Source organism: Cydia amplana, chromosome 11, assembly GCF_948474715.1.
Source record: "Cydia amplana chromosome 11, ilCydAmpl1.1, whole genome shotgun sequence".
In the NCBI taxonomy this organism is placed as follows: Eukaryota; Metazoa; Arthropoda; class Insecta; order Lepidoptera; family Tortricidae; genus Cydia; species Cydia amplana.
In genome coordinates, this window is record NC_086079.1 from 5,093,571 (window position 1) to 5,117,166 (window position 23,596).

At 36.6% G+C, this 23,596-nt stretch overlaps 2 protein-coding genes across 2 annotated transcripts; one reads left to right on the forward strand and one right to left on the reverse strand.

Annotated features, from left to right (window-relative positions):
- The first annotated feature begins 77 nt into the window (after positions 1 to 77).
- LOC134652390 (sphingosine kinase 1-like) lies at positions 78 to 18,624 on the forward strand. Its single transcript, XM_063507566.1, has 3 exons — positions 78 to 964; positions 14,770 to 14,869; positions 17,692 to 18,624. Exons 1-3 carry the CDS (start codon positions 93 to 95, stop codon positions 18,544 to 18,546), a joined length of 1,827 nt encoding a protein of 608 aa, XP_063363636.1. The 5' UTR covers positions 78 to 92; the 3' UTR covers positions 18,547 to 18,624.
- A 3,542-nt stretch (positions 18,625 to 22,166) lies between these two features.
- Positions 22,167 to 23,394, reverse strand: LOC134652391 (ankyrin repeat domain-containing protein 54). Its single transcript, XM_063507567.1, has one exon. The coding sequence runs from the start codon at positions 23,246 to 23,248 to the stop codon at positions 22,442 to 22,444; it is 807 nt and encodes a 268-aa protein (XP_063363637.1). The 5' UTR covers positions 23,249 to 23,394; the 3' UTR covers positions 22,167 to 22,441.
- Between the last annotated feature and the right edge of the window lie 202 nt (positions 23,395 to 23,596).

Consider the following 23,596-nt stretch of genomic DNA (forward strand, 5'->3'; position numbering starts at 1 on the left):
AACCTGTAATATTCATATTTTTCGTACAGTTCTTGTGTCTGTGACGTTTGTTTTTGTTGCTGATTGAAATTGTAATAAAAAAAAAATCAGTCATGGCGGATCCGAGGCTCGAGAAGGACGTGTCAAACGGTGTAGGAGATGAGCATGCCGAATCGAAAGAGCATGTTTACCTTGAAGAAACATTCTACATTCTTTCGAAAAAAAATTCAGTGTTTCGCGTCCAACTTACGTCCAAAGGGTTAACGTTAACAAAGGAAACAGATGGGAACTCGAAAGAGCAAACGATTCTGCTGCGCGACATCGTCGGCAGCAAGTGTATGAGGAGCAAAAGACGACGACCAGGAGCAGGATCCTGCGTGTGCAGTTTCGTTAGCCAGCAGCAGCTCAAGGTCGTCGAGGAAAACAGCGGTGACCTCGACGAGAACGATATCAGCGCGTACCTGTACATCTACGCCTATATTTTGAAACGGAGCCGCCGCACTATGAAAAGGGAGAGAACAACAATAACGTTGCGGTTCAGATCGTTTGATAAGTACGAAGATAATAACAAAGAGGCGCAGAAGTGGAGATCGACAATAAAGTGTCTGATAGCGGGTCAGCCGATCACTTACGTTCCGCCCGCGAATGATAAGAAGCTGCTGATATTGTTGAACCCTAAATCGGGGCCGGGGAAAGCGCGGGAGCTGTTTCAGACGAAAGTGGCACCTATTCTGCAGGAGGGAGAGATTCCGTACGATCTCCACGTGACTAAATACGCCCAGTATGCCCGGGAGTTCGTCCGTACGAGGAATGTGTATGGTTGGCGCGGGATCGTGGCGGTGGGCGGCGATGGAGTGCTGTTCGAAATCCTGAATGGAATGTTCGAGAGGCTGGACTGGCAGCAGGCTTTGGCTGAAGTGCCACTCGCGATCCTGCCTTGCGGCTCTGGCAATGGACTGGCCAGGACTATTTGCCATTTATACAAGTAAGTACAACTTTATGCATATTGTTCATAAAACCCAAAAAATCTACATTTAGACTCTTCTGCATAAACAGAGAATCTAATAAGAATCCAATTGGATATAATATTCCACATAACTGGCATAACTTTGTTTATTACTAGCATGAAGACTTTCACTTTTGCTGACAAAACTTATGTAAGAAGCAGCTTAAGTAAGACTGTGGTTAAAGTATTTTTTTATTGTAGAATAGAATAGATTTATTTGTATTAATTGTACATTGTCAGGTTCAAAAATTATTTATTATAAAGAAAAAAAGAATAATTATTCAATAAATGATAAGTACATTTATATGTAGCCTAACATGTTTACCAGTGGTAATGCCACAGCCACAGTTGCCAAACAACTTTGAGTCTTGTGATTTGTTAGTATGTCCGTCACTGTGAATACTATTGGCAAACTTCTTAAGAAAAAAGATAAATTATTATGAACTGCCATAGAATATGCATTATGCAGCGGGCTCAGCACGGATCCATTTTTATCCACTATCACTAAGCCCGTCACTTTCGCACTTACATACTTGTTAGAACGTGACAGGCATGGTGATAAATGATAAAAATGCGACCGTGCTACTAGGGCAGCTTACAGACAGCCAGGTAAACAACATAAAATACTATTAACATAACAACAATATGCATAGAAATCTCATGTTTACAAAGATAATAAGTATAGATCATTATCAGGATAAGGAAAAATATTTTTTTAAATAAAGGTGTTCAACAAGGAAAACATAAGCTTGCTTGAGAAATAAATTAAAAGTGGAAAAATTCACTGTCTTGGGTGGGACTTGAACCCACGACCACTGGTCACGTTCAGATGTTTCTGCTTAATACAAAATTTATTAAGGAAAACATAATTAGGAAAAAAAACTGTTGAAGTTACATAATAACAGTTATTAAATAACTTGGATGAGGAAAATAATAATTAGATTTATAGTTCGTATTTTATTTGCATTAGAAAAGCATGTTTTAGCATTTTTAGTTCCTGTAACTAGGGTTTGCATGATGAATCTGTAATGTATGGGAAGATCCGCGGATCCAGATCCGGATTGCAAACCCTAACTGTACCAATAACATAACATACTATTGCATATTAAAAAAACCAACACAATAATCTACCAATTTTATCTAAGTATTTATCATCACTAGGCATTTTCTATACAATTGAACGGACAGTCTTCAAGGTCATGGGAAACAACACATATAGCGCTGATGTCAGTCACAAAACACTTGAATATGCTGTTTGTTTCTTAATGTAAGCATATTTGCCATGTCGATTGAAATTATGCTAAATAGCTTAAACTGCTCTATGGATTTTTAGTGGTTTTTAGGCCCAATTGACAGTTGAAAGGAATACTGTATTCATGTATTGTATAGTTATTTTATTAAGTTCGTTAATTTATTTCTGTTTTTTTTTTAATTGAACAACACATATTGTTATTCATATAAGTTGTCTATGAATTTGAAATGAAATATTTATGAACAATATTAATGAGAAACTTGTTGAAAAACAACAGCTTGTTCAAAAATATATTTGTCCATATTTTATTGGTATCAGAAATACGAAAATTTACTGAAATTTACGAATATGTAATCTAGGTATGTACATAAATTATTGATCCAATTGAGTATTGATTCAGCAGCATCAAGAAATTCAAGGACTAGTGAGAATGGATTCAGCATACATACATATATAGGTTATGTAGCATAATTTCTAAAATCAATTTTCCTAAGTACGAAATTCCTAAAGACAGAACATCGAAAATCAAAATGTGTAATGTACGAAATTCCTAAAGATACATGTCCTACGGTTAATCAACTTACTATTTAAATGTCTAAAGTACAATACTGCTAGTGCACGAAAATACTAACGATCTTTTTTCCTACGTTCAGTTGACCTAAGTTTAAAATGTGTAAACTGCGAAATTTCTAACGACATTTGTCCTACGTTTAGCTGACCTTAGCTTAACGAGTCAAACGTACGCAACTTTATTTTCAAAAAAACTTCCTTTACAATTTAACTAGACGGAGCCCCGCTTCGCAGGGCTCCTATTTCTGGGTGGTTTGCCCTTCGGGCATCTGAAGCTACCTAACGAACCTAACCTACCTACGCTTTTTCCCCCAAAGTGTACTGTTTTCACGGACGTCACACTAAACTAAATCAATAAGTAGGTAGGTTAGGTTCGTTAGGTAGCTTCAGATGCCCGAAGGGCAAACCGCCCAGAAATAGCGGGGCTCCGTCAACTTAGGGTAAGAAGGAAATGTTCTCGGAAATATTGATTTTCAATATATTGTCATTAGGCTTTTTGAACGTAGCTACTTTGAGCACTAAACATATTGACTTTCAAAGTATTGTCCTTAGGTATTGTGTATGTGTACAAAGGAATATTGATTTTCGAAAATGAGATCATTCGATTAAAAGTGCATTAAGCCCTTGCTATACGGTCGCCGACAAGCCTACTAACCGTCTGACCTTGGTCTGACCTTGGTCAGTTTTGGTAAAATTTTGTTGGAAACAACTGTCTACACGGTCCGGGACGGACCAAGACCACGCGGTCTGGGGGCTTGTCGGCGACCGCGTAGCAAGGGCTTTAGGACATGCGTCTTTATTTTCGATGTTCTGTTTTAGGAATTTCGTACTTAGGAAATGTGATTTTAGAAATTATGCTCTATAACCCATATATACGAGTACCTATATATATATATATCATATTCACATACTCATCAGCAGTGTTGTGTACCTATATTGTTTCACATCACATAAAAACATGTTGTGTATAAAGTTATCTTTGGCAAATGTTACAAACAACCACAATTTATGCATACATATATATATAATATCTGGGTGACCGAGCTTCGCTCGGAAAACATAAAAAAACTCGAAAATGCGCGTTTTCCCAGAGATAAGACCTAGCTAGATCGATTTTTCGCCCCCAAAAACCCCCATATAGCAAATTTCATCGAAATCGTTAGAGCCGTTTCCGAGATCCCCGAAATATATAGGTATATATATATAAATAAACAAGAATTGCTCGTTTAAAGGTATTAGATAGATAGATATAGCATACCTACCTAATTTTAAAATTGGATGAAAAAAAATCTATGCTCATCAGCAGTGTTGTGTAGGTACCTATATTGTTTCACATCACATAAAAACATGTTGTGTATAAAGTTATAAAGTTATCTTGGGCAAATGTTACAAACAACCACAATTTCCTTAAATTTCGTAATCTTTTCATTTTCCCGCAAGTATCCTAAAACGGGCTTCATTCGCCTATCTAATACAAAGATTAAGCGTCAACACTAGTTTTTACGGAAGCGACTGCCATCTGACCTTCTAACCCAGAGAAGAAACTATGGGTCTATCTACCACTTATCTCAGGCAGTTGGTAAAGAAGTTACGCGGGCAGTCTACATGTTACATTTTTACTTACTTAACAATGGTTGGGGAGCCCACGTGGGGATTTTTGTAGTTACTCGAGCGTGTCAGATTAAGATAGGTATCTGTGTTCAATCAACGAGGACCAAACTAACCAAATCCACAATCCACAATCTACTTAACGATTTTTTTAACTGCTCACCAACCAACCCACAAAGAGACGGCTAAAAGTGGTTCGTTATGATATCACTCGTATCATAATCTGACACGCTCGAGCAAATACAAAAATCCCTTCCTGGGCTCCCCCAAATGAGTTTCATGCTGTCAAGCTTTCAACCAGTCCGTAGCTAACCATAATAAATTTTTACCAACCACCTCAGTTAAACCGTATACCTATAGACCTTGTGGCGATTAAAATGGTTTAGTGACGAAGTTTTCCTTCAACAACTAATGTCTAATACCTACCTAAGTAGGTACTGAGACCGAGAAACTTGGCGGTACGAGCTAGGATTTGAAGTATTTGAACCCATGCCCATGACCTCCAGAGTGAAGTACCGGTACTAATCGGTCTTTGATTATTATTTTGAGATAAATTCGCTCAAAAGTATTGAAATGACTGGTAACAACATTGACTTCTAAGCGGTAGGCTACTAGAGAGGTTGTAAGGAATGTAACAAACAGAGATGTACAAAATGGTTTTAAAAAAGCATTTAAATACAAAATGCAAAATACTTTTCAGATTTACTATTTCAAATGCAAAATACCAAATAGTTTTGCGTTTTGTATTTCAAATGCTAAATGCAAAATAGGTATTTTCAAAATACTTTTTCAAAATAAAATACCTTTTGAGCAAATCTCAGATATTTTTATTTATTTTAGGTATTTATCATGAGAAATAGAGACACAATGCCGAGCCGAACAAAAACGTCTAATATCATGGCATGGCACCTTATGCATGACATTTTGGTCATATTTATCAGTACGCGTATCAATAAATTCTGTTATGGTATTAATAATAGTCCGTCGGTTCCTCTCTCTGCGGCCCTGACCACCGGCAGCTTGGGCCCTGCCCCGCTGCTGGCGGCACCCTAGGTTAGGTTTTTTATAATGTGTTTATAATATTTTTTTTATATTATTTTTGTAAGTGTTTTTATATTTTAATTTTATATACATATTGTAAAAAACCAACCTAAGAAGAAAAATAAATAAAGGAAATAATACTCACTTAAAATAATGTAAAAAACTAGACTAACGAAAAGAGAGCCATGGCTCCATTTTGTGACTTCTGTGGCCATTTATTTCGGTTGATTGTGCATCTAGTTCTTATTTTATTATTATTACACTTTTCTTTTATTAATTAACAACTGGACTGGTATTGTTAAAAAGTGAAAAAAAATCAGTTTTTATTTATTACGCTTTTTAACAATACCAGGGGGCCGATTTATGAATTTCGATCGCTCGATTTCGTCACTCGAAAATCGGTGGAAAACGGCGAGATGCTGATTTTTGAAATACGAGCGATATAAATTGTGAATTTAGTGGTATTGACCACTAGTTTTTGATTCTATTAGTAGAATTTACATGCCTAGTAGTGGAGATATTACTGAACGAAATCACGAAATCGAGCTGTCGAATTTCAAAAATCGGCCTCCTGGCGCTGGCGCCAGGCGCTAGCAGGCGCCTTTATCGGTCAAATTCCGCAATACAAGCGTCATTCGTTCATTTCATTTTGTTTGACTGGTAATGTTGGCTAAACTTAATCACAAAGTATTTTGCATTTTGAAATGAATATTAAAAATGCAAAATACGTCTCGAAAAGTATTTCAAATAAAATACAAAATGGTTTTTACTAAAAGGCATTTAAATGCAAAATACAAAATAGGTATTTTGCATTTTGTATTTGCATTTTAAATAGAAGTATTTCAAATAAATCGCATCTCTGGTAACAAAGGATACGAGTATGTCAGGTTTAAATGGTTTTTGTACACATTGCAGCACTTGCAGCAGTATACAAAATATACTTATAGTACATGTACCTAGTGTATTTGTTATCGCAGGAAATAGAGGCATGTATAAGTCTGACCTTCGATTACGTATATTTCTCACAAATCCACAATTAATCTTTTTTATAAATGTGCAGTGGATCATCTCTGGCAATCTCTCACTTGTTATAGAGAGTTTCCAAGTCACACAAGCAGTCTAGTCTCAGAATCAATAAGTGAAAAATGAAAAATCTTGTCGACTACGGGTTTTTAGGACTACGTTTTTCGTATCTCCTTTTGTCAAATCATTAAAATATGTTAGCCTATGTGTAGCCTATGGAATAAAAGCCATAAAATAAATTATGAACAATAATAAAAATAGGCAGCATTTCATTTCCTATTAGGTTGCGTTTCCACCAGACGATGCAGCCGTAGTCTGGTAAAAATGATAAAATAAATGGTACACTTTTTTCTAAAACTCCAATTTTTAAATGTCTGCACTTTATTCCCAAAATATACACATAATACGTCAGCTGGCCGCGTTTTTTTAAATAACTGGTCAATTAACAGTTGTTTTTCCGTGAACAAGATTTTTTTTGTATGTTTTTAAAGATACATGTCAAAGTCCAGACGCGACGACGCGACGATCAGATATGTTGTAGCAGAATTGTACCCGAATAATAACTCGTAAATATGTTGATTTTATTCATATTTGTATGTTTACTTTGTAGTACTATATACAATGTACCAAAACCAACATGCTAGACAATCGGTTCTTATCTATACTATCTAAACTGCGTTGCGGTGCTAAAAAACATGTTCAATGAAATGACGCGTAATAATAAACATTTAGAACATATTGATTCACGAGATCTGGCGCAAAATAATATTGACTAATAAGTTGAAATATTCTGCGAGCCCCCATGAATTACCATACCGGTTACATCATTAAGTAGTACTTTGTCATTGGTTGACGTAAGTAGCAATGCTCATTATGGTGTAAACAAATCAATTTATCAAATTTATTTCTCCATAATTATAACCGTTCAAGTGATGCCATACGTCATTTTTGAGTTGTTCTATTTAATTTCGATTTTATTTTCATCAAATTTCAAACTTAAATGGCTTTAATTGTCCGGGAGCCGGTTCCTGCCACTTCAAGGAATAAGGCTAGTTTTAGTGTCACGCGGACCGTCCGTGCGGATCGCTCCGCCCCAGACCGATATGTATTATGATCAGGGAGCGTTTTAGATTGGTCCGAGCGGACGACCGTCCGCGCGGACAGCTTTCTCATACAATTTGGCGGTGCGGAGCGATCCGCACGGACGGTCCGCGTGACACTAAGGCTGGTTTAGCTTAATACATATTGGTCCGTGCGGAGCGATCCGCACGGACGGTCCGCATAGGGTTGCCAGATCGAAAGGCGCCATTATCGGGAAAAAATATAAATTTTTCGGGATTTTGGGCCTTAAGCCGGGAAAATGAACCATTCATATTAAATTAATTGTATTAAAAACAACGATATTTTACATTATTGGCACTACGTCAGCTGCTCTGCCCAATCTCGCCACGCGCGCCCGGCGCGCGCGCTGACGGGCTCGACGCGGGTCGCTGGTTCGCTCGACGACAGTTCAGAACTTGAAATTATTGTTTTATAACGTGATGCTGTTTTTCGGGACAGTTTTCACTTTGTCGGGAATCGGGAACACATGCTAAAAATCGGGAGAATCCCGCCGAATCCCGACCATCTGGCAACCCTAGGTCCGCATGACACTAAAACCAGCCTAAAACCAGCCTAAGTAGTAAGTACACTTATTAATCGTGTACGAATTTTTATTTTTAATATCTGCCATTTATAGTGCACAGCAGTGGCACACCTAAACGATTCTTGACATGCTTGATTTGACCGAAACAGTGTTGGCCGAACGTTAATTGCAATTGACCATTAACCAGTACAAATTGAACCGTAAACTGTAACGTACGGTTACAGTTTATGATTCAATTTATAATGGTTAATGGTCAAAAATCGTCAATTGCATTAACGTTTCGGCCAACACTGCTACTTAATCTAAACTAGCTCAAGTTACGGTGTTGCTATTAGGTCAATTCTATAATCTTAGTTAATTACGAAATTTAAACAGTTCTTCGTTCTGTTGTTCAACTTTTAAATAATCCTATATAAATAAGTCCCGCATTGATAATGATAGGTTATCTTATCGCGCGACTTGGCTAGTGGCAGTAAAGGATATTGACTCGATCGAAAGTTACAATACATTATCAGTATTAATCGATAAGAGCTATAATTGTTGTTATACTCAAAGTAATTATCATGTGATTTTAGAGCGCATATCAGCTTTTATACTGCGTTTGAATAATTTACCTCGGAATATTTATAATAGTAATAGTAAGTAAACGACCATATTATCAAGGCACTAAAATGCATTTTTGAAATATAGTAGGTATGAAAACACGACCTTGTGTGTTAATGAATGTTCATAGTTCAGGTACAATTTGAAGCACTTCGAATATATTCATGATAGGTACTTCATTTTACCTAAACTAAGGCTAGAATTAAATACCAGTAATTAGTAAAGAGAGAAACAGGAGATTAGCAGGAAAGTGGAAAAAAAGAGAACGAATAACAAAAAATAGTTTTATACTTGGTGTAGGTAAACCAGAGCTTTTTAAGGCATACATATTTGGCAAAATGGAACTCTGAGAGGATCTATGGAAGTGCGAAGTGCATCATATCTAATAATGTTGCAAGAAATTCCATAGGAAATATAGAAATTGATTTACATTAAGGCGGTCTTACTGCGTCAACGTGGTAAGTTGAGATGATTCCAATTGGTTGACCGTACTTTAAATTCACGCAATGCAAAGTATAATATATTGGTTTTTATCATGCACGTAATGATTACATGTGAAACTGAGGCGAATGAATTATTAGAGGTATAAGATTTGACGCAGAAAGCGTTGATATTGCATGAGGGATTGAATAAAACCACAGCTATATTATATTATTGATACACAAACACATAGACGCTTCATTGTAAATTGCATCTTTAATAGATATTATGTTCGCGGGGCGAAGACTTTAGTTTTGTATAAATGACCTGTCGAGGTTGATCTGACTACTTGACCTTCATCAAATCATGAATCGCGATATGAATAGCAAAACAAAAAAAGAACCCGCGACTCCAATCCGATACTTTAATGCGTAACAAAATCTAGTTAAATAGATAGAAAATAAGCAATTTTGAGAGGGATTTATAAGTCATACGATAGGCTTAATAAAAGAAAAACTTGTTATTTATGGCACGCGTGACTAAAGGTTAACCAGCTTTGAACAATATTTATTAGCTATGGGCCATATAAATGCAATCAAATGCGTCGTAAATGCACCTAGCAATGCATGAAAATTGAAAATAATTGCCTATGCTACCATGTTTCATTACAATCAGAGGTAAAGTCAATTTCGTAATCTTTCTTATTGAATTTTTATCTTATCAAATAAATATTATATCTTCGGAATCCTTAATGGATGAGGATGTCCGTCTGAGCTTGTTTTCGTGAAGATAGAGGAGCCCAAAAGGGTTTTTTTGTAGTTACTCGAGCGTGTCAGATTAAGATATGAGTGATATCTTGCTAGTGAAAGGGACAAATAATTGGTTTCTTAAATGCTTAGCATGGAAAAATGAGCTAGGCCAAATGTCAAACTACAATAAAATTAATCGTAATATAAAGCAATAGCTTTCTAGATTCTGCTCCGTTACTAAATCTTAAATATACATTCGATTCGCATTCCGACAATCTCGGAATATGATACGAAACGGTTGTGAATGTCATTCAAGTTTGTCGCTACTATTTTCCACTTCAAATTTCGTGCTCGCCTATTTCCCTTCTGACGCGGCGCCACACATTTTCGCCGTGAATTCATAGACAATCTAACTTGCTTTTACTTCTAGTGCTTCAACGCTTTAGTGTCCTAGTTTTTTAACCCTTATCAAGGCAGAAGCTATTTAGCGACCACATGCGGCAGCGGCACATAAATGTACTATATTCGATGAGTAAGTCTGGTGTTCGACTGTCGTTTTTGAACTATTAACTCCATTAAGGGTTATACAATTTATAAAGTAGGTGTGTCTGGCCAATTAGCTTCGTTTTTAATATTTCTATAGGTATTAGGTATTTCATAAATTGAAATTAGTAACTCATAAGATTTTAGTGTGCCAAAATATCAACAGGATTTTACAAATTCTATATTATAGCTTATATTCATTATTTTTGTTTGAGTTTTTATGCAAATTACGCGAAAATGTTTTGCGACAAAGTGAAAAACTAATACCTATTGCGAATAATTATAGTTGATTTCTATGATCCTACGAGTATAAATACTCGGCCTAAACATTCCTAAAAGTAAAACGATCTATTTAGATTATAAGCCAAAAGTCTCGATAGTCTCAATAAGATTGCTACATTTGCTACTTTTCTATGTAAGTAGTAAAAGTTTAAGCTTGTTCAATTTGAATTTCTATCAAAACGTTTCTTCCTATTTATTTTTATGGTCTACTTGCTATTAGGAAGCAGGCCAATTCCAACTTCATCCTTATTTTAAATCTAATATGTACTACCGTTTGATGGTCCTACGAAGTTGGAATGCAAAAAGTTTATTATGTCTAAACGTTGCTAAATGGGGTTATTCCTACTTGTTACCATGAAATACTTTCCAGTGGTAACAAATGACTTTTTTTTACCAGTTTTCAGTGGAAACGACTGAGAAAAACAATCCCAGTAGTTACCACCAATTCTGTTTGCTTCTTGTTCTCTTGTATTTGCAAACAAAATCTAATCTGCTACCAACGTCGTTTGTCGTTGTCATCGTTTCTCACCCGGACCATAGCCTGGACCTGGACTCATCAGCACACATATTACTCCGTCGCTATTATACCACTATTATTTGGTCGTTGTCTGTAATGACTAATATCTGTTTAGAGGGGCCCCGTCCCCTATCCTGTCTCCTGAGCTATGATTGCGCGTTCTCGGCATTTCTATGGAGTTTTCCATTGCCAATGTTTATACCTACCACACATTTGGGAGATTTATATGCTATAGATGTTCTTTAGTAAGAAATTTTCGACCACGTGTGATGTTTATTGGAATTCGAAATTTAAGCCAACGGCACTTAGGTATGAATTCATGGCGACGCGACGTTTACTTTTGTTTTTATAATACCATAATATAGGTATTTATAATTATAGAATCATAGAAACTATTTATATTTTAAAAATGGTACCAGAATATTGCCAATAATTCCAATGCCTTTAAAACAATGTCAATTGTTAATGAACCAATCAATTACTCGGCCGCAATATAAAGACGCAACAATGATGGACATTGACATTAAGTATTATAGACGAGTATAGTAAAGATTAATTGTCTCTGTAGTCTATACAAAGTTGCGTTTCTCACCATTGTTGTAGATCTATATGGCGCTTCTTCTATTGCTTCTATTGCTTTTTTTTCATTCTGAGATTTCGGAGTCTACGAAAAGATAATAGGGCCAAATTTATTTTTCAGTGGGCACACCGCGAATCAAACACAAATCAAATCGCAAATTTCGAGCATCTTTCTCTTATACTCCAATTAAGGCGTAATAAGAGCGACAGAGAGAGTTGCTCGAAATTTACGAACTTCGCTTTTCTTGTAACCCAGTGACTGCGATTTCGATTCAATAAAGCTTTTAGATGTAACTCACACTTGATAAATATTGTGAATATTATCATATGTGAATCTAAATATTTTGAATTTTATTCTCTCTATATTATAGACATTGCGTAACACGGGGGCGCCTGCTGTGATAATCAGAGCTCGGCGGGGGTGAGCTATTTACCTTTTATAATTTGACATGTCTCACGTCAAATTATAAGGTAAATAGCTCACCCCCGCCGAGCTCTGGTGATAATCTATCAACACCTTAATTGACAACAGATAATAAACGAAACGGTTATTCGATAGGTGTTATTATAATACGATCGGTTCTGATTCATTATGAATATGATGCCGTGACGCGCATATCCGGCTCTAAATCCTATTTTTTTGGCGAGGTTTTCGTTCAATTGAGATAATTAGTAAATCATTTGATAATATAATCATCAACCCTAATCATACACGAAACTGATTTGCCATGACTTTGATTGATGTCTCAATTTGTTTTCCCTGCAAGTGTCTATCTTGTCCCACAGTTTATTTTACCCCACTTAATATTATACCTGAAACTTGGTTACCGTTTAAAGGGAAAAGTCAGTGACTGAATGCATTCTTCTCTTTCATTGTTATCGATCTGATTATGAAGCCAATTAGATATTCAAAGATTTCCAAAGCAATTAGCCATAACGACGTAAAGGAAACTCGCCTTGTTACCATAAAACCTGATTGACCAGTTAGTGCATTACGAGGTAAAGGCAAACACCATTAGTATTTAATGTATCTATCACCTTTGCTAAATGATCTTTGGTATTTTGACCTTCGCAATACTTATTGCTGTCAAATTATTTTATTTTCCTACTTATATTTAACTACTTCGGCCCATCATTCAATAAAAACTGCCAAATTTGAACAATTGTATTGGATTTTTTTTAATGAATAGATACACAGTTTCTATTCTAACTTAAGTCATTAAAAACAGTCGTGTCACGTAATGCCGAATAAATTTTCGATTAGGTTAAAATGAAAAGCCGAACTTGGCGTAGATTAGGTTAAAAGCCGTCAAAAAGCTAAACATACCGTTTGCCATTGCTTGAGAGGCCAGAGACAGACGGACAAGTGAAAAACCTGGCTTGAATGGACCGTAAAAATTCAAGCTGGATAAATGACACTCTTCCACATACTCGTAATTATATGTAAAGGAAATATCAATAAAACCGTACAAATATCTTCACTTTTTCAATATATCATGGTTCCACAGCCACACTGGCCAGTAGTGATTCACCTGGCTGATTGTATCTCATTCTGGCGAATTATCCTATTACACTCGTACGCTTCATAGTATAACTACTATAAGTGCACTTTTGTTTATAATAAGACGTTGAACTGTGTGTAATGACCACTTCCAGCTGTTTAACTATAATCGACATAATCGTACGCCTCCTTCATATAAGCATGACACGTCAAAATAGCCGCTTGATAAGAATCGTGTGTGTATATTTGAACCTTAAATCGAAGTGGTAAAGTTGGAATTATATTGGTCAATGTAGTACATACTGTGTCTGGATAGGATAGGGTCAAGTATTAATTTAACAAACTATACTTAGAACTCTCGTTATACGAGATAGACCTTCTCGGCTTCACATAAACTTTTGAATTTCTTTGCAGGCGTATTATGCAGGATTCCTCGCGATGTTTCCCATACCGGAAAGCAACTTGTACATAAATATCAAATGACATACATAGATACCTCATCACAGGCCTTTGCGTGTGTTGTAGACGATTTATGCATTGCTGCTTAGACAACGGGTTTGGTGACTGTGGACGCCGATGCGTGAGAGGCACGACCTCCCACATTTTTTTTCATACCTAAGTTTTGACAATCTCATTGGTACGAGCCGGGGCTTGAACCTACGAACTCTGCTTTGAAAGAACTATGTTCGTGTGAAATAAAACATACATACGGTATGTAAAGTTATGTACGAAAAGCATCGTAGGTAGATAGATAGATAGAATACTCGTTATTGGCACACGTCAGTAAAAAGATACAAAAGAAAAGAACAATTGATTAAATGTAGAGGCAGACAACAGGCGGTAGTTAGGTACTTGTTCTTCTGACCGTCATAAGTCATAATTATGAAACTTGAGTCATCATCATCTGTGCTCTACACTTCTACCCGGTTGTTATGTGTTTTTGTTGTGTTGCGTACAATTTCGTGTTATGATGATACTCGTATGATTTCACAAGAAACTGTCGCGACTCGCGAGTTCTGCATGAATGCAGCAATATGTGATTGTATCGCTACAGCAATTTGCCTGTATTGCGTATTGCAAATATGTACATATAGTTACGGCAAACGGCCAAAAGTAAGTGTGAGGGCAGCACCACTATTACTTCTGTGCGATTTTCTTTTTGTAATGGACCTCTCAGTTGCAATTAATTCTGTCGATCGATCAAATACTAGCGTTGTTTTACACAAAAAATCACACGATAGGGCTTTATTCTGTCTCCAAAAATGTGATGAATTAGATTTTTTTGTATGAGATGTGGTGTTTTGAATTCCTCCTGCGATCGCAAAAGGCGCTTCTATAGACCAATTACACCTTGTATTTTTTTTTTTAAATGTCCTTTATTACCTCTAAAGTGTACTCTAAAAATGTACCGTTCATACATTTGATTTAACACATTTATTACATTGTTTCAGCGAGCCGTACATCCCTCAGAACCTGACCGGGATGGCCATGGCCCTGTCCCGAGGGAAATCGGCGCCTATGGACGTCGTTCGAGTAGAAACTAAGACACAAGTAAGCACAACTTTTCTCTTAGCGATAAACCGCAGGCATTATGGAAACGCATTTTCGTTCATGCTTTAGGCCTGTTAGGCGAGAAAGCGACATATAATCGATAATTATCTTCTGCAAAAGGCGCTTAAGATAGATGTAGATCCGGTATGATATGCGACCCGATTCGAACAATGCTTATAATATCACAGCGATACTGTACCTACTCTACTGATCTTTCAGTGTCAAAAGTGATATTTTTTCAACCAAAAACTTTCGCTTCGTAAACGTTATCTTATTTTAAAGAGCAGATTCAAAAACCATTAAGCGTTAAGTAAAAACAGGAGTTTGCCATATTGAGCGAAAAAGCAAAACACTCAGTTTACTTTGCCTTATGGTGTAGAACTGTAGAACTATAAAAGGTACTTACTTACTTATAGTAAATCGCACAGTCATTTGTTAAGAGCTGTCTGGTTTTAATAACCGTGTCACCTGGAGGGCTAATTAATGTAGTGCCAGTTACAATTAAGATATGCGGTTAATAGTATCTTACCGCGTAAAACTAGTTCAAATATGTTGACAATTATATGAAGTAGGTACAAGGTTAATTAATGTTGTTAATGTTATAGGTATACTTACAAGTTTTCTACTTAAATGGAGGCTGTCAGAGCTATAGTTTGTCAAAGGACTGTCTCATTTCAAACATAGACAGAGAGAATCATACTATCATACTATCTTTGTCGTACACTAGTATTAATATTAGCACCCAAAACTCCCAAAAGAAAATATAGTATAGTAGAGTATAGTTTTTGTTGTTCTTATTTACTGACAAATTGGTTTGACCAACTATACCTAAAAAATCAAAAAATATAAAAGTGGGCTAAATTTTGACAAAATTAACTTGTTAAGTTATTTGCTTGTTCAGACAAATACCTAAGACGACGCTTAATTTCAAACCTAAAAATCTGACCGTTTGAACTGCAGGACGTTCGAAAGAAACAAACTAAGTAGTTAAGTAAAAACCGGCCAAGTGCGAGTCGGACTCGCGCACGGAGGGTTCCGCACCATCAACAAAAAATAGAGCAAAAAAATCGTGTTTGTTGTATGGGAGCCCCCCTTAAATATTTATTTTATTTTTAGTATTTCCTGTTATAGCGGCAACAGAGATACATTATTTGTGAAAATTTCAACTGTCTAGCTATCGCGGTTCATGAGATACAGCCTGGTGACAGACGGACGGACAGCGAAGTCTTAGTAATAGGGTCCCGTTTTTTACCCTTTGGGTACGGGACCCTAAAAATGATTGATGGGTAGCTCTTAGTTTGCAATCGGGACAACGCTGAGTGATGAGCTGAGGAACTATGTGTAACCTCTAACCATCCTTACTAAAAGTGTGACCCCAAGATACTTTTGCTATTAGGTACATAACGGTACGGCACTAGTCCATTCAAATTACCTCACGTGCATCTAATTGAGGTGTTATTACGGGTAAGATCCTCATAAACTCCTTGTAAGGCCATAAACTTAAGAACCTAAAAACTAAAGATAATTATATATCATTATGTTTACGACACCTGATTTGCCTTCGGAAACTTTCAGAACTTGCGAGTTTTCCACATAGTAGGTAGTAGAATTTCGATATCTTTTCATATTTTTGGGAATTAAACATTTCATTTTGGAAATGTAAAGTTTTCTTTGTTTCCTGTGACTTTTTCCTGATATTCCTGAGAACTTTTCGAACTTTCCGGAAACTTCTCGCGACTTCAACATCTGTATCAACATGTGTACTACCTACGATTGAAGCACCCCATGATTCAATCAATTCATGGTTTCACATAAATACATGACTTTCATCTAAAAATCTTTCGATTTAACAATTATGTACTAGCGACCCGCCCCGGCTTCACACGGGTTAACAAATTATACATAAACCTTCCTCTTGAATCACTCTATCTATTAAAAAAAACCGCATCAAAATCCGTGGTGTAGTTTTAAAGATACATACAAACAGACAGACAGCGGGAAGCGACTATGTAGTGATGATGAAACCGGATACCTACGAGTATTTTTCACTGCCATTTAAGCTGGTAAAACTTTGTTAGTTTAGTTCTACGCGGATAAAGTTTACAAAGTCAATTGCTAAAAGATAAACACAACTAAATGCATTCATCTTAATCGTGTAATCTTATCGTTCATGGTTTACACGGGCTAATTATGATTTATGTGAAATGACGGTCGTAAAGTAGGTTGTAAAGGATTAAGATCATAGCCATCGTTAGATATAGTTACACTATTCAATTGAGTGCGTCCGCTACAAACGAGTACCTACCGGAATGTTTACGGATGCGAGTTAGGTACACTACTGTACATTACGTATATTCCTTGTCATTTTAGCGCTTTCCCGGTAGCATCCTAAAAGGGCCCAGGGTTCGCTTTGTGTGTAGGTAAATAAATAATGTTGTCGACACCAAATCTTCATGTGATGACGTAGTGGTCACTACGGTAAGATCAAGTGGCGTCATGTTTTGTTTGCAAACCAATTTTTATAAGGAGATCACTTTGATTGTTAGCTTTGTAATACAAATATAATATGTTAATTACGATTACCTGTAATTGACATATATTAGAAAGATCGTCGTAGATACGGAGCTTTTTGTTCGGTGATGCTGATATTGCGTCAAACAGAGTATGAGGAAAGCCTTAATACAATACGTACCCATGTGACAGATCATCTGACCAACATTATCGAATACGCTTTAAACATATTGCATCACTAACAAAGTCGTAAATACCCACGAGGCGGATTTTCCTTTTACGTGTTTCTAATTATATGTTTTCATTTCTAGATTATGTTCTCCTTCCTATCGGTCGGGTGGGGCTTTCTATCGGACATCGACATCGAGAGCGAGCGGTTACGAGCCATCGGCGGGCAGAGGTTCGCGCTCTGGGCGCTCGCCAGGATCGTAGGGCTCCGGCGGTACAAAGGCACAGTCAGCTACGCGCTCATCAAAGACATCAGTAACCTTCCCAAGCCTAAACAGCCCCTAGTCCTCAGCCACAGTGTCAGTCAGGACGGAGCGTTAGATTCGCCCGACGCAGAAGCCTTCATCGATTGCGACGAGCAGGACTCCGTCTGGACGACCTCCGCGGGCGGACCGGGCCGACACCAACGCGTGGACTCCTGGTACTCCGTCAACTCCCGCCGCAGCGCGTTCTACAGCACGCGAGGCTCCGAGTACCACAGCGTGACGAGCGCCGGCTCCGAGATGCGCTCGCCCGTGCACGCGTGCATGCACGGCCCCGCGCCGCACCTGCCGGCGCTCATGTCCCAGCTCCCCACACACTGGACGCACGAACAGGGAGAATTCGTCATGGTGCACGTCTCCTACCAAGCGTACATCGGTGAAGACCTACTCTTCGCGCCGCGTTCGCAGCTCTCGGACGGAGTGATGTGGATGCTCATCATCAAAGCCGGTATATCTCGATCCCAGCTCCTCTCGTTTCTGCTGGGCATCAACAATGGGAATCACGCGGAGAGTAACAACGAGTACATAAAGCTGATCCCGGTGAGTGCGTTTCGAATTGTACCGGAAGGGCCGGGCGGCACGCTGACGGTGGACGGCGAGCTGGTCGAGTACGGGCCCATCCAGGCCGAGGTGTTCCCCAACATAGTCAACCTCCTCGTCCCCGACCTCAAATAACACCACGAGTATTAGCTACTTACCTAAGCGAATTGAAAATGACTGATTTTAGTTACCTAAACTACTTAACCGAGCCGCGGTGTCGACGACGCTCTCGCAGCAAGTATTCGTTGATGGTTGTGTTAAGAAAATGTCTAAATTATTCCACGCCAAAGCCTTTATTTCAATATGAACATTCCAAGAACTTTAGTGATTTAGTTTTAAAGTACACATAATGTTTTAAAACTGGTTCCACGGCTGTATGTGATAATTTCTTGCATGTATCGGTTGTTAAAAATTGCAACTAGTCAATATTTTCGAATCTTCGAAAGTAAGTGCCAAAAGACGCACTCTAAATGTTTTACTTGTGCAACTTTCTATGGAATTGATATACAAGTTTGCTCAAGAATTTTTATTGTTAAATAATGAGCAATCAATGAGCTAATGAAGTGAACTGCAATAACGTCCATCGTTATTATCTCTCATTCCAAGTTTGATTTTAACAAGGACCAATTTATTCGTATTAGAAAAATAATGTGTTTTATACAATTAATTACATGTAATGTTTACTTGCCTTTTTGTAAATTTTATGTTTTTTAAGACCTAATTAAAATAATTAGTTCAATGGTTTGGGTTGGGATGTTTGGGAATACTTAATTTATGTTTGTAATAGGTTTGTTAAGTGTAATTTAAAATGTAATGTTTAAAACTTTCTGTGATAATAATTAATTCTGCCATAATGATTTATTTCAATCGATGTGATCGATTACAAGTTGTGGTGACAGCAGCGGGGAGACCCACCCCAGTTAGACGCCTAATTTATTTATTAATAATTCATATTACAAATTATTGGAGGGTTTAGTATTAATTTTTGTAACGTAAGAGTAAGCGCAAATGTATTAAATTTAGACCTGTTAATATGTCTAATTGCCTATACTTGCTTTTTGTTATTTTTGTAGTTTATTCAGCTTTTCTTATTGCCACAAATCAAAGTTTTTTATAACTTTTTATATTAAAAGTGATCGAAATTTCTGTAATTTCTTAGACAGTAAAAATTTCTTTAAACTGAAGTATGTTTGTAATGTTAATGTTCTTGCTGAATTAACTTTAAGATAATTGATGAACTTAGATTCATTTCTTTTTAAAGACCAAAAACTGTTTGTAAGTTTTATAAAAGCAACTAAAGCATTTCTTGATACATTTCCGTAGAAACTTATAAGCACTGCTAATTCACTAAGTATTTTTGTTATGTTTTTCCAGTCTACATTATATTCCTAATGATTTTAAGCAATGTTTAACATAAGGATGTATATTATAAGTAGAGTATGAAGTAAATGGGTTTTAAGAATCTAGTACAAATACAAAACTATGCTAAAGTGAAAAATGCATAATGCTTAATTCCGAGATCTCCGTCTCCTGATCTTCTTGCCGACAACTGAATGTCATCCTTATGCCACTATCAATAAGGACTTCTTTGCAAAGGAAACATAAATTAAGCTCAACATATGTATTTTTGAAAATTATGACAAGCCAAGTTTTAATGAAATAATAATTAAGGCTTAATATCATTAGATTTTTATAAGAAATATAAAACAATTTAGTTCCAAAGGTATGTTAAAGAAATTATAATGCTAAAACGGTAAATGGGTTTTGTTCATCCAGAATTGTGGATGATTGTCATCCAAATAAATATAGTTCCAATACCAAAGTCATGTTGACTTTGAATTGTAATTTCTCTAGTAAAGAAATATCATCAAATTGTTATAAATCAAGAATTTTAAAAACCATCGGATTTTGTGAATAAATGTTATTCAAATTCCAAGTTTATGAAACTGTTGTCAATAAATTATTATTCAAAACTAAATTTCTGAGTTTTTTTTAAGTAAGTACTTTTGATTTCACAAACAATTAGCAGTGATGCAAAGATAATTTTCCCGGTTTCATAAGAGTCCAACTATAGTGCAATGGAATATAGTTTGTGGTCAGTCTTACAGACAAGGGCCTGAGCTACTAAAAACAAAAGTGTAAACGCAAGCAAAACTTACCAAAGAATGGACCAAATATCTTTGGAGGAGCTGCGGCATTTCGTTGAAAATCTTAACGTTTGCGTTCGTGTATCAAAGCGAAAGGAGGCAATTTTTAAGACAATTAACCTTTTGGACGCCAATGACCGATATATCCGCACCGTAGGTTCAACGCCAAAGACCGATTAATCGGTCACAGACCACAGAGCAACATCGACCTAGGTGCAAATACAAAAAGTTTTGACACGGCGTGGAAAAGGTTAATTTTTGTTGCATAAAAAGACTAGTTTTAATATTTAACTTATTTTGTACTAGTTACTTAAGTACTTAATAAAATAATTAGAAAAAACGTTCTCAACGTATTTTTGGGCCATCCTGTATATCTTAAGATATCTCCTGTATATCTTCAGATATCACTATCAGGTTTAATTGAAATAACATTTTGCAATTCAATAAATTCAAAAACTTTATTATTACGATGTATTTATCTATTAACAAATTTTATTTATGATTAAAATAACTATAATATATAAAATAACATCCCACTTTAATGTTATTTAAATTCATCCGATAACTGAATAATATACTCTAGTGTACAAATAAAAAGTAATTAAATACTTAAATAGTCATTTTTCACATCAATTTGTAGCGTTTCTAAAAACATTACTTAAAAATATACATATGTAATTATAATTGTTATCCTAAGGTCAGACTTACATCTGTAAGTTTTAAATACTAAAGTAGGGACCAGAATTCCCACTGTGAACATTGAAAATATAAATTTTATTATTTATGCCTCTGTCACTTGGATATAGAGTGCTAGAGCTAGAGTGATAGTGTCTATGATACTTGCTTTCCGCCTATTGTTAGTACAAAGTACCGAATTTTGTAGGTTTTTAAGAAAACAGCCAAAAAATTACTACTATTTGTACAATGGGAAATTTTGGGACCCTTAGATTAGGGACCTTGGGGCTAAGTTTTAGAAGGAAACACATTATTCATCTCATTCTAATAAGTTGGTACCTACAGTAGTAAGACTTACAAAAGTAAGTGGGGCCTAACCGTAAGTAAATAGTTTATTTACCAATTAAGTTATGCTTAACTTATCTATTGATCATTATGTGGAAGTTTTTACAATGAAAAGCCATTGTGTTTTTGGGATGCTCCCAAAGCTCATGGAACTAAAACTCTTAGAATGTAAAATGCAGTTGGCAATACAATGCTTGATACATCTCTCATTCTAATAAGTTGGTACCTACAGTAGTAAGACTTACAAAAGTGGGGCTTAACCGTAAGTAAATAGTTTATTTACCAATTAAGTTATGCTTAACTTATCTATTGATCATTATGTGGAAGTTTTTACAATGAAAAGCCATTGTGTTTTTGGGATGCTCCCAAAGCTCATGGAACTAAAACTCTTAGAATGTAAAATGTAGTTGGCAATACAATGCTTGATACTAACCTTTTTAACATAGCATGTTACAACTGATGTTGTGAAGTTTCACCATGTAATAGATGTAAAAATACCTATCTTATTACGTTACTAAAATATCTTACACCAACTATATTATTAGCAAATATATTGGATGATGAGATATCTTGTCTCGTCGTAGTGTGTCTTGCATATATGAAATCATGACAAATTTGACCAATGTATACAAATGCATGTCCAAACATTCAGACTTAGCAATGGTGAGATACTAAAATAAGTGTGAGATCAAAAAAATTCAATACAGTTAATGTAAGTTTGTTACAGTTGGACCTCATACACTTGTCAATACATTATTTAACATCATTAGTCACACTATTCTACTGTATAATTGTGAGCTCATGTTAGGCAGTAGTTACCATTAATTTGTAAGCAGTCTTCATTCTTATTCTGTAAAGTAATTTTATCTCAGCTTCAAAGAGTCTAGACTGTCAAGTAGATTCTGGACTTCGCAGTCGACTTGTTCCCGAGTGCTGACACGCTCCAGTCTCTCCCGCACAGACTCCAGCTCGCCAGGATCAGCTTTCTGCATCCTCATGAACTTTAACATCATTTCTACCACCAAGCAGATGTCAGCAATCAATTGCCTGGTCTCCTCAAAGTGTCCTGCTACACTGGGGCGCATCTGGATCAGCTTAAGCTTGCTCTGTGCAAGCTGGATAGGGTTGCGCCCGTTATTATCATGTGAGCTCACATCAGTGCCTGCATCCAGCAACTCTATCACTACTTTCACATGATTCATACAAACTGCGAGATGGAGAGGAGTATTGCCCAAGGTATCCTTGATATTCGGGTTAGCGCCGTGTTTTAACAAAGTTCTTACCACGTCCACGTAGCCGCGGCACGACGACAGGTGCAGTGGGCTCCTTTTGAACTCATCTGACGAATTAGGATCTGCCCCTAACAGCAACAATTTCTCTACGAGCTCTGTGTTGTTTGTGGAGGCGGCGAAACGAAGTTTCTGATTTCTAGACGAGCAGATTGTCCCACCGTAACGATATTTAAGCCTGCAGTGTCTGCCTTTGGTAGAACACTTGATTTTACCGATGTGATCGTGTGGATTGGGTTCACTTAAGAACTCCACGGGCATGGGCTGACCTGCGAGATTGATGGGTATTGCTCGAGGATTAAATTCCAGCACACACTGCGAATGGTCGAAAATTGGGTTGTCGCTACTTTCATTGCTGGTATCCACTCCCGAATCAGCCATGGTTCACAGTTGTAATTTTTCTCGAATATGTTAATTTCTCAAATGGTGTATTAAAACGTGACCATTTATTACTTATTCAAAAGGAACACAAATAGAGAAATAACACAGAACTTGTTTGCTTTGCTTGCTTTGTGAATTTCTCCTGTCAAATGCGATTGATTGTCATTTTGACGTATAGTGCGGATTCCATGGTAATTCGGTAATTTTCAGAAAATGGGTCACCAAACTTTAGAGTCTGGCTAATGAAAGTTGAGCCTGAGATAACGCGGGAATTTCAATAAAAACCGGACCTGGCAATAAAATGACTATGAAATTAAATGACAGCTTGAAACTGACAGCTTATTTGAT